The following is a 12,121-nucleotide window of genomic DNA, read 5'->3' as shown; positions in this document are numbered from 1 at the left end:
GCTGTCAGACTTTTCTCCAGTAAGATTTTTCTTGAAACCTTTGCGGGTCTCCTGTAACTCACTGACATCACCAACACATCGACTAGGATTGACTGCAAACAAAGAACTGGACTCTTTAGCCCTGGGGACCACTTGTGCTGCAGCTTGGGACACAGCTAAGATGCACCCTGCTCCAGATGCCCAAAACCTAAGAGGCGTCTGATGCCACTAGGGTTTGAGTTCATTTGTTACCACCTGGAGTCCATAGTGAATGTAGAGACCATGAGACTCACTTCCAAAGACCTGACTAGAGCAACACCCACATTTTCATTGGGACTAAGCCTTCCCTGCCCAGACCTCCAGCTAAGACAGCCAAGGGGCAGCTTTCATAGGGCCCACCGTGCCTCTTGTTTGGTTTACAGGATTCTGGAGGCCAAATCTGATCTCTAAGAGTCTCGGGAACTTTTTGATACCCTGAAGTCTTAACCAAAGGCTTATACCATTCCCACCCCGCCTTGTCTCCAAACATCTCTCCAAAGCCCTTTCCCAATGTTTAACATCATTTGCTCTTAGGAGGGAGAACTTTCAAAAGGAGCAGGTCCTCCTTCCTCTTTAATTCAGGGATTTCCTCTCAAGGATGTAGTGAGAAATCCCCCCTCTAACCCTGGACACCTCCTCTTTGCTACAAGACCACAGACAACAGTATCACTAAACTCTGCCACACCAAGGATGGACGCCTTTCTTCCAGTTCCTAACACACATTCCTCACTTCCCCTGAGCTCCCACAGTCAGCACCCTCCAAGTCTGCCTTTCAACACTCAGCTTGAACATTTGCACTCTAACAATCTTCCCCAAAGCACTCCCAGCCTTTGCCCCCCCCCCCAGACGCCTGATTCCAAAGCTCTCTCACGTTCTATAGATCTGTGTCGTGACTCTCTTACCTTGATACCCAAATCTTCACCCACTATATTCTGGGTGACACAAGTAACCTCAAGCCTTACCTTAGTGGCATGAAACGTGAAACACCTCTTAGGTTCTGTGTGTCGGGAATTGGGTACATCTAAGCTGGGTCGGCAGAATAGATAGCCTTGGGGTTACAATGCCCAGTTCTTGTCTGAAGACAGTCCAGTTCCTGGCTCTCTCTTGGAAGGATTCAGTTCCTTGAAGATCAGGCTGGGTACCCCAACTCCCTTTGTGTATCACTGCCATCTACCCTATGTGCCTTGCCTCATGACCTTCTTTCAGGGGCAATTTTCCATGTCAGCATGTTTCAAGCAAGCAAGAAGAATTATATAAAGTCTCAGGATTTATAGTCCAATATTTTAAAAAAAATGACATGGTTGGGGAGAGGACTCAATTAGGTAAAGGTTTGCCTTTTGTCCCCAGAACCCAAATAAAAGAAGCCAGGCAGGATAGTACAATCTTGTAATCTCATCATAGGCCAGAGACAGGTAGACAGGTGGCAAGTTCTAGCCAAGTAGAGACTCTCTGTGGTGTGTGTGTGTGTGTGTGTGTGTGTGTGTGTGTGTGTGTGTGTGTTCTAAGCACCTGAAAAATGACATTGTCCTGTGGCTTCCACACACATGAACATACACAAATGACAAGGCAACATTTTTGTCCTGTCCTGTTTATTGGAATGGAGCCTCTAGATCCGGCCCACACTGGATGGACAGGGTAACACAGGCTGCAAATATCAGGAGGTGGGGCCACTAAGAGTATCTTACAATCCCAGGGACAGTGTGACTGGCGAGGCCTCCATGGCCTGATTATGTCATGTCTGACTCCCACAGGTGACAGGCAACCAGGCAAACATGTCATTGTTAAAGGGGAGAGTCTTAGAAGCATAGCCAACAGTCTGCCCAGCAGGGCCTGGAACAGGCACCCTGGATGAGGAGGACAAAGCTGTTGGGGAGGGGGAGGGCTCTAACAGGAAGCTCTCTGTCACTGCACCCCAACTCAAAGATCAAGGACAGCCTCAGCATCCCCTGGTCCTTTTGGCTGATTCTGCTTCCTCGGGGTGATGCCTTCACCTTTTTTAAGCTACCCACCAGCAGACCAAGCCAAATACCACCACCCCCATTACCAAGGGCATCCCCCCCACATCGCACCATTTGCAGGACTGGCTGTGGCTTGTCTTCAGCTTACCTGAAGGTCAAATGACATCTGCAAAAGTGTGACAAGAAGCTGCATGACAAGACAGTGGGACACCCCGGCCTTTATGACCTCGCCTTGGTGACCACACCCTGTCTATGGACCTGACTTGCAGCCTCACAGGCAAGAGAAGTGGAGCTTTAGTCCCCTCAACAGCTAAGGGTTTAGTGGGTGGTGAAGCCAACAAAAAGATCCCAGTGTGGTTGAGTGACATCTCACATCGATCGTCCTGCATCCTTGATCTACTTCTCTCTTGGGATTTGAGGGAAACCCAATAAATGAAATATACTTATTTCCCTCTCCAGCACAGAATCAATTGGCAGATGAAGGAAAGGCAAAGGGGGGGGGGGAGTCCACTTCATGACTGCGGAACTGATCAGAAGGCAGACCTGAGCACACTGCAGGGAGGGGGCAGGGCTGGCTGCAGAGCCCCTTGCCCCCCATGGACATGTGAGGCCGCAGATAAAGCCTTTCTCGGGAACACTCTGGTACCCATGCCTAGCAGCCCCCGTTCTGAGGAGAGCAAACCACAGAGAGAGCAGACCCCAGTTGTCACACTGGGTTTTTAGCTGTGGCCACTCCAAGCAATTCCCAATGGAGGCCCCTCATTATCTCTGCTCTTGGAGAGGAACATGAGTTTATTAGCCTCGTATCTTCTAGCTTTGCCTCCTCTTCCTGCACTCATCACGGGAGATTGGCACTTGATAGTCTCTGAAGATTCTCGAATGATCGATAACAGACACCATCAATAGAAGCACACGGCTCCCCTCAACCGCACTGAAAACCCTCTGTGGTCCCCTGCTGCACTCATGTTTCATATGAACTTGCCAAGCCTGGCACCTCTCAAACTTCCTCTCACACAAGGTGCTCTGGCATGCCTGGCGTCCCTCTAACATGCCACATCTGCTTCCTGCCTTCGGACCTTACCCCTAGCTGCCCTGCTGGCTCCGAAGGACTCTCTCCTCAGGACTTGGGATCCTCAAAGGGACTTTTGATGCTGGAATGATTAGATGGCTCCACAGGTAAAGGCATTGACAACTTGTTTGACCCCTGGATGGAAGAGTTTCCCTCTGACCTCCGCTCGCGCGCGCGCGCACACACACACACACACACACACACACACACACACACACACACACACACAATGCCCTCTACCCAACCTGTCATTGTCTATCCATCACCTGGCACTAGTAATGACTCTAATGTGTTGGCTGGCTTTCCTGTCTTTTCCTCCCTTGATATATGTCCCTATTACTGGAAAGTTTTAAAAATATGTATTAATATGATGAATAATAGATTAATGACTACATGAACACAGAGAGAGGTACCAGAAAGAATTTATTCATGAAGATGGTGATGGGCCCAGAGGCTCAGTCTGTCTTCCCAGGGGCTGGGAAGCCTCACCCATCGTGTTAGATGCAGGCTCCCCTCTCCTCCTCTCCATGTTCCTCCACTGTCATCACACTGTGGTCATTGGAAGCCAATGGAGTCATCTCCTCCTAGTTAATGTGGTCCTCTTAAATTAGGGGCCCTGCATCCTGTTGTCCGAACTCTGACTTGACTACCCACACTCTCATAACTACAGAGAGGGATAGAGGGTACAAGGTCCCAGAGCAGAGTGTGATGTGCTATGCAGCTGTCTACCAGGCATCTCCCATCTGCCACTAAGAAGTAGGATAGTCTAGGTCCAAGCACTGGACAGAGGGGAAGGAGTTTAAATCTACGTTTCAAGGGTTGGTTGGTAACAAGGGACTGGAGACATTGGAGACTCATCAGTCATGAACTTGAGGAGGATAAATATTTTCACCTTTAGCTTCACAAGGGCATAAGCCATGGTTGAGACGTCACAGGATGACTCAACTGTGGAGATCCATGGCCTGCTGGTATGGTTACCACAGCCTCCACTCCCTTGTGTGTGTAAGTCTACTTTTCAGATGAGCTTAACATCCCCTCAGTTCTCAGTTCCTTGGCCTTCTCACCTCATCCCACAGCAAGGAAACTTTCTAGGAAAATTGACTAGCAAGGTGGAGTACCAGAAGTAATGCCACCTATTAGGTATTCGGGATTGTGCCACCTCATTTAATCACAAAGCTAATTCATAAGGCAGGTGCCATACTCCACTTCAGATGAGGAGGACGTGGCTCCTTAGGAGCCACGAGGCAGGAGGGATGAGTGTGGGCTGCATTTTGAGAGAGGTCGGAGAGCACTTCAGAATTCTGATCTCTCTTTCCAATGAAGCAGAAAACGAGGATGTCTCCTGAGAGCGTGGAGGGGGAGCAGAGCCAAGCTGGAGCACCAGCTGTAAGCCATGGGGGGAGGGGTTCACTAACATGACAACTTCAGGGGTGCCCTTCAACCCCTCCCCTAATTCATCTCATTACAACTCCCGGTGCTGTGTTTTTACCCTTCTCTGTCATTAGGTTCTCACACAGGCAGGGAGATGAAAATCAAAATGGTGGCTGGGACAGACAACTCAGTTTGGCCCTGAAGGTCACAGAAGTCAATAAATTCAGCCCCAGCTTCCTGGTCGGTACACCACAGGTACCTAGATGCTGTTCTGGCTTCCAAATCCAGCACCTGTGGGATGGAGTGAGAGCCTGGCCTGAGCTCTTGGCCTCCCATCCTCTATACTAGAACTGGGCCTGGAATCCCTGTGTCTGACTATAATCCAAGGAAGCTCCCCTACCCAAATATTTTTCTCACATGAGTGCTGTGAGTTGAACCCTGCAACCAGCCCCCCCTTGTCTCACGACACCAGGGCCAAGAAAGGCAGTTCATTGACATTTTATTTTCTCATACTGGTCCTGGCCGACCCCCGGACCTCCCTCTTCCTGCCCTGACTTTGCCTTTGCTTGCGGTAGGTCTCCAGTTCCTCGAAGTACTTCGCTCGCAATAGTGCAGCCTTCTGCTCATACGGCTGCTTTTCCACATTCGATGCCGTGGACCACATCTTCCCCATGGCCTTGGCCACCTGCACCACTGACCAGTTGGGGTTCTCGCGCTTCAGCTGGGCATAGTTATCCAGGGAGAAGAGCAGGAAGGATGATGGAGGCTGCCGAGGCGCCTGCGGGTCCTTCTTTCTCCTCCTCCTCCTCCTCCTGCCCATGTAATTCATCATTTCTTCCTGGTATCGGGCTTTGTCGAGCTTGGCCAGGGCTTCATACTTTGCCTTTTCATGTTTTGAGATGGATTTCCATTTTTCTGAACACTTTCTAGAGAACTCTTTAAAGCCAAGGTAGGTGTTTGGCTGTTGCTCCTTGAATTTGTTCCTGTAATTCAGCATAAAGTGGATGTAAGAAGAGACATTCACCTTGGGCCTTAGCTGTACTTCTTTCCCCATGTTTACATAACCATGATCTCCTGCTCGGGATCCCGCTAACTCGGAGAGCAGAGACGTCTGTTTCCGCACCCCAGGAGCAATCTAGAAGGTGCTCTGCTTGAGGTGAAATTTTCTCTGTGTGTGAGCCTCAGCCAGGGCCCGGCCTTTTCAGTGCTGGGGGCTTTGTTGGGTCAAAGAAAGGAAACTGTGATGTCATCCCTGAGCTGGCCAATGCCAGCCAAGCTCAGTCATTTACATGTAGGCCCTCTTAGTAGTTGATTACTCCAGGGACTTTTTTTTTTTTTTGCCTCTAAGGAAAGATGAGGGTTTATCTGAACCTTATTAGAGCAGCTCCTGGCCCTGGGAATCTTTCCTGTTGGCTTCCTAGAGGCTGTGGGCTTTGCTCAGCCTCTGGGGGCTTTCAATCCCCATCCTGCAGTGGACAAGGGCTGCCTCTCTCCGTGCATGAGATTGTCAGGATGCCGCCTCCTCATCCTCCACACAAGCTAGAAATAATGAACACAAGGAGGGTGGATGGCTCCGGAACTGTCAGGATACTATGTGAAGGCTTTCTGTTTGCCTTGAGCAGTGGCAATATCTGCTGCACAAAGGGTTTAGTAGTAACTCTAAAAATAATCAGTGATGACAGCTGGGACTCGGTTCCTGTCAGGACAAAGTTGTCTAATTTAAAACCCAAGCTCTTGGGCTCAGAGTCTGAATCTTTCGCTTCTCTGAAGATGTTTGAAGGGAAGGAGGGAGGAGAACCAGGGAGTTTCTTAATTACATCGGAGTTCTTGAAAATATGAGTCCTTAGCTCTTTGGGAGGCCCCTCACCATCCTGGAAAGAGTTCCCATTTCTTAGGGTTAGTATACAAAACACAGGTAACAGTCGAGCAAATTGGCTTCTTCGGGGTAAAAGTAGTTAATACTCCATTAGTCATCTAAGAGAGTGCAGTCAAAGCCAACAGACTTGTCTGTGTGCAAGTGGATTTACTAAAATCCAGTGGATGACAGCAGTGCCCTATGCATGGGACAAGAAAACAGAGTCCCATTGACGTTAAAGGGGCCACAGTGAAGCAGCCACCAACAGGTAGGAGCCACCGCTCTTGAGTGTTGAAGGCTTGATTGAAGGCGCTGTGCTGGAAACATTTTGGGGAAGACTAGATGTGAGATTTCTTGGTCTCAGCCTGTGCAAGGATTCAGTGGGGAAGGGGATCAGAAGTATACAGATGGGCAGCAGAGTCCTATAAGGAAACTATTATCAGACCTCCAGTCCTTGTGTTAAGGAAAGGTGTCTATCTCAGCCACACCTTGCCTGTGAGTCTATGATTTCTCCTGAAATGTGTTTGCCCTAGTAGGGGACATTGCTCCAGGTGACCTGTAAGGTACCATGCCAGCAGAAGGCCTTCTCTTCTTCCTCCCTCGTGTGTGTGTGTGTGTGTGTGTGTGTGTGTGTGTGTGTGTGTGTGTGTGTGTATACACGTGTGTGCCTAAGGAGGGAGAAGAGATCGGCCCATGAGAACATACTACTGTGGGACATTTTTCAGCCTAAGTCGATTTTACTCTTTATTTTGAGGGGAAGTAGTTGTCTTGCCTGTTTGCTGGAGTTGGACTGGTCTTCAGAGATGAATGGGACACACTCCTGCCTGAGATCAAAAATGAGATGTGAGGGAGAACTTCAATTAATCTACACATACTAACCAGACTGCCTAGGCCTCTCTCCCTCCCTCCCTCCCTCTCTCTCTCTCTCTCTCTCTCTCTCTCTCTCTCTCTCTCACACACACACACACACACACACACACACACACACAGCAGCTTCATGTGCATCTGCCTTCCATCATACAGCATGCAGATGGTTATCATAGCCATGATAACCATCTGTATGCTAGCAAACACAGGAGGAAAAGACCAAAAAAAAAAAAAGATATAGAAGCTATGGGAATCTGTTAGTGTGCGGGCCACACTATAGACTTGAAAGGATAGTGGGGAATGCCTTGGTCAGGGGCACTGACTTGGGCCACCTGCTTCTGAAGTCAATGCTGTGTGCTGGGGAAGGCCCACTGCCTGCCTTTCCTTGGCTACTGCACCCGGAAGATGACCAACCTGAGCCACACCAAGGTCCATTTCACGTGACTAGTTGGTGAGGAACCTCAAGAGATCAGGAACAAAGGAAGTGAGCTTGAGGCACCTGGCTCCTGGCTCCACCCCCTTGATGTCACCTGGGGCTGTCACATCCCTGAACTAGAGGTCTTTTCCCATGGTATTGTGTCCTCTAAACAGCTTTCCTCCCAGATTCGTAAATCACTCCCTCTCCTTGGCTTCTCCTGTCTAGACTGGTGACAGTTCTGTTGTCACTGACTCTGAGTCCTCTGTCACTTCCCTAGACCCCAGGACCTTCCTGAGCCCTGCCCCTCACCTTTCTGGATAGTCTGTTTATTAAACACTCCTCAAATTATTCTAATTTGAGTCACGGTCTGTTTTCTGCTGGAACCTTGACCAAAGCACCATGCTAATAATCATCCACCATATAGACATCAACTCCAAGTAGAAGATTCTAGAGACCCAAAGGACCACAGTCCCTAGAGACCCAGGAGCACCTTCAGGGTAAGGGCCAAGCCTAGGAAGAGGCATCTAATGTCCTAAATTACAAGATGTCCTCTAGGCAAGGGCATTGGTCTAGTAGCCAAACAGTAAAGAACTCAGGCTTCATGGATGGCAGGACTTCTGTTGCAAATACTCAGCTCTGACATTTTGGCTCAAAGGTAACCACAGACGATGCATAAACAAATGACTGTGGCTGTGCCAATAAAGCTATATTTGTACAAACAGGCCATGGGCTAAGGGTTATAAATCTTCTGGCCCTTGGTCTGGTCATATGAGTTCAGTATTTGTTTTAGGCCCCTTGATTGTAGTCTATAATAAAGAAAATACTTTATACATATATAATGTGTGCCAGCCTCTGTTTCTGAGAAAGATCTATTCACATAAGCATCACTGGACCCTATTGGGGGTGGGGAGGTGTTGTTTTCCTTCCCATTGTAAGGAGTCATGGTACCCAGTTTTGCTAAACTGTACTTAGTGTGTGTGTGATGTACTATTATTTCCTGTTTTTTTATTTCTCACTATTGGCTCTAGCTGATCCACAGAACTCCATCTAGGCAAGTTCACCTGGGGGGCCTTGAGGGCCCCTGTCCTTGGTGCTGGCAATTGGAAGTGGGAAGAGGATGCCTTCCACGGCTAGACAGGCAGGCATTCCAGAGCTGACTTTGCTTGTCAGCGGGTGACTTCGGTCAAGTCTTTAAAAAGCAGTGATGGAGCTGAGGCCATGAGGCAGTTGGTAAAGTGTTTGCCATGCAAGCATGAGGACCTCAGTTTGGTTTCCAGAACCTGCGTCACAAAGGGAAACAACAAAAACTGGCACTGGGAAGACAGAGACAAGAGGGTCCCCGGTGGTCACTGGTCAGCTAACCTACCTCAATCAATGACCCCCAGGCCGGTGAGGGAGACCCTGTGTCAAAAGGACAAGGTGGAGAGCAGCAGGAACAGCACCAGAGGTTGACCTCTACCCTCCATGCCCATGTGCACCCACACACGCACCCACACACGTTCACACAGACGCACAAGATGGTGAAAAGCAGTACAGGATGTGGACAAAGCCAGCATTTACAGACCGAAATGAAAAGAGGAAAAGCAGTTGGCACCATGCTCTCTACTATAGTGTAGGCTGGACCAGGGTCAGGAAAAGGACAACAGTGTGTCTTTATAGCAGAGGAAGCTGGCAGGCATTGCTTCAACCAAGCTGTCTAAGGGGTCAGCAAGCAGTAATGGGTCACACCGACAGCACACAGTGCCCTGTGATGCCATAATAAGAGCAGTGCCCCTCAATGGTGGCCTCCCCCGACACTCACATCCTGGGTCCAGTCCCAAGAGAACATTAGACCAAGTCACATACAGGGTCCAAACATGTGATTGGTGTTCTTTAAGCATCAAGGTCTTGGGGAAACAAGGAATATAATACACCTTGGATGAGACTGAAGTGATGTGGCAACTCAGTGAGAGGAGAGATGCCGGGTTGGATGTTGAGCAGTAAAGGGGTGTTAGGAGACAGCTGGGAACATCTGGATTAGGCCTTCCAGCAGACAGTAGCATAGCAATGCTGATTACTGAGTTTTAATGCATGTTCTTTAAATATGACACCAACCTTTCAGAATAGAGGAGGAACATGCAGCACCATGGTCTGGTGGGTAGGTAGACAGGAAACAGAATATGATCAGGTACAAGAATGGGGACATGATAGTGAAGGCCAGACCAGCCTGGTCACCTCTAGAGAGGCAGATCTAGAAGTAGACCATATATGGGGGTTGGGATCCCTCACCAGCCCTGACAAAGCCACTCAAAAGGGTTAGAGACTGTCTCTGTTTTATCCAATCCCAGGACCTTTTTCCAACCACAGTGGCCATCTTTTGTCTGCCTGGCATCCCTGCAATACATTTCCCCAGCTTTTTTTGGGAGAACTGTTCCCACACCAGTTCCAGGGTCCCTCTGGAAACCATGCCCTTGTCCTAAGGACTGGGCACATGGCCTAGGCAAATGACCTGAGACGCTGTAGGCCTTTTCTCTTTGCCATTAGAAAAGATGTCTGTGTTCTTTCTGGCGACGAAGGAGGCGAGGGCGAATCAAGGAGCTGCTGAGTGGCCCTCAAGCAGCTGCCATTTGCAGTTAGCAAGCAGATGGCCCTACAGAGAAAGGCTGGTGGCATTTGAGCTCCTAGCTCTGGGCATCTCTGAGCCAGCTGCAGCCCTGCTCTTCTGTGGTTTGGTTATAACAGCTACTGGTTGCTTCTCTGCTCTGGACTGATCTGGATTTCTTCCACCCAAAGCCGTTAGTACATAGAGCGTACAGAGATGTGATTGGACAGGGACACAGGTGTGATGGGATTGGAGACATAGCAGGGACACAGGTGTGACGGGATTGGATACATAGCACGGACACAGGTGTGACGGGATTGGATACATAGCACGGACACAGGTGTGATGGGATTGGAGACATAGCACAGACACAGGTGTGATGGGATGGGATAAGAGGAGACAGGAACTCTCCTCTCCCCTCTCTCTCTCCCATCTGTTGCATGCAGCCTTACCATGTTGATAGCCCAGCCCTGGCTAGTTATAGAGCTAGCATGTGGCTCACACTTCATGATCCTCATGACCCCCATGTTTGTGCCTGGACCTGGTTATGCGTGAGACATGGTGTGGAGAGTGTCTGTGTGCAGCATCTCACCTCACCTCTACAGTTCTGTGACGTAGGAGTTGTCACTATTGTTACTAAATAGATGGGGAAACTGAGGCCCAGTGCAGGTACTTTACTCACCCTGAGTGAGCCAGCTAGGAATTTAAAAGATGTGAGTCCAGGTCAGCAGGCAGACTTCTTAAGGGGCCTCTGTGTGGAGTCTCTACTTCACATTGCTTCCACTGTGATGGTCCCTTACCCCTGGAGGCTCCCTTGGCTACGTAGAGATGTGGCCTCACCCAGAGGTCATTGCTATACGCTGAGGCTTCTTGACAGGGAACTCTGCCTAACTATCATCCTTAAGCACCATCCTGACCCCTGTCATAGTATGTGACTGTGGATGCAGAGAGTAAAGCCACTTCCACAAGGTCACAGGATCAGTGTAGTGGTGAGAACAGAATCCAGCTCCTCGACAGTCCAGGACCCCTTGCTGGCTGTGGTGCACACAAAGGGTCTAAAGCCCAGACTCTGCTGCTCTCCACAAAGCGCAGTCACCCAGCTGTGCTCCAGAGCCACCTTCTAGGGGTGAGGGAATGACATTCAGAATGGCAGTGGGGTGGGCCATGCCCTCGGAAGCCTTCTACAAACGTTTCCTCTGTGGGAGTATTCCAAGAGAAGTGTGCCGGTAGCCACCATGAGGCAGGTATGTCCACCCTCCCTGGAAGGGGCAGGCTCCTCTTTCTCCCAGTCATCCCTTCCAGCGCAGGAGGAAGACAGGCAAGGCTGAGAAGGAAGGAACTGCTACGGGGAGGGGTGCTGAGGTCTATCCCTGTCCACTCTAGCTGTGTTCAGTTCCCAGAGCAGGTGCTAGCTTTCTTCCCATGGACCTTGGAAGACTATAGGGAGGCGGGATCTGGTTAATCAATCCTGTGTCCTCCGGAGGGAGCATTCTTTATACGTTGTTCGGGTACCACCATATTCCTCTTGTGAGGCCCCCACACTGGGTCAGCACAGTCCCCAGTGTGCAGTCCATGGGAACACATGTGGAGGAACCCCATGGCGTTGGTGAGGAAACAGAACCTCCAAGAGATGATGCTACATGTCTACCTAGTAAAGAATAGAGCCTATATTCAAATCCAGGACTGGCTGGCTCCCAGGCCTGGCCCTACCCTAAAACCTCTTCAGTTGTGTCCTGCAGGATCAGCCCATGGTACCAGCACCAAGGCAGATACTGGGCCAGGCAGGGAGAAGGAGAAGGGTTGGTGCTCTATCAGGCTGTCATGGTCACTAAGCTCTGAAAACATGCTCCCTAGCCCTGAGCCATTCCAGATATGAGAGGCTTCAATATTCCAGGGCATCAAGGCTACCACCCTGGATCTCAGGTTTACCCTGCTGTGGTAGAGACCTGAGGGAACAGAGCACAGCCTCCTGAAGGTCCTGAGG

General features: G+C 49.8%; 2 protein-coding genes across 2 annotated transcripts in view; one reads left to right on the top strand and one right to left on the bottom strand.

The window, feature by feature from the left end:
• Positions 1-12,121, top strand: part of Csmd2 (CUB and Sushi multiple domains 2) — a 573,936-nt gene that overhangs the window by 270,025 nt on the left and 291,790 nt on the right.
• On the bottom strand, positions 4,916-5,508 carry Hmgb4 (high mobility group box 4). Its single transcript, XM_052718594.1, has one exon. It carries the CDS (start codon positions 5,468-5,470, stop codon positions 4,916-4,918), a length of 555 nt encoding a protein of 184 aa, XP_052574554.1. The 5' UTR covers positions 5,471-5,508.

The sequence above is a fragment of the Peromyscus californicus genome, unplaced genomic scaffold (genome assembly GCF_007827085.1).
Source record: "Peromyscus californicus insignis strain IS unplaced genomic scaffold, ASM782708v3 Scaffold_5__1_contigs__length_169319896, whole genome shotgun sequence".
Lineage (NCBI taxonomy): Eukaryota > Metazoa > Chordata > Mammalia > Rodentia > Cricetidae > Peromyscus > Peromyscus californicus.
The sequence above is the reverse complement of the archived record's forward strand: the minus strand, read 5'-3'. Positions and strand labels throughout refer to the sequence as shown.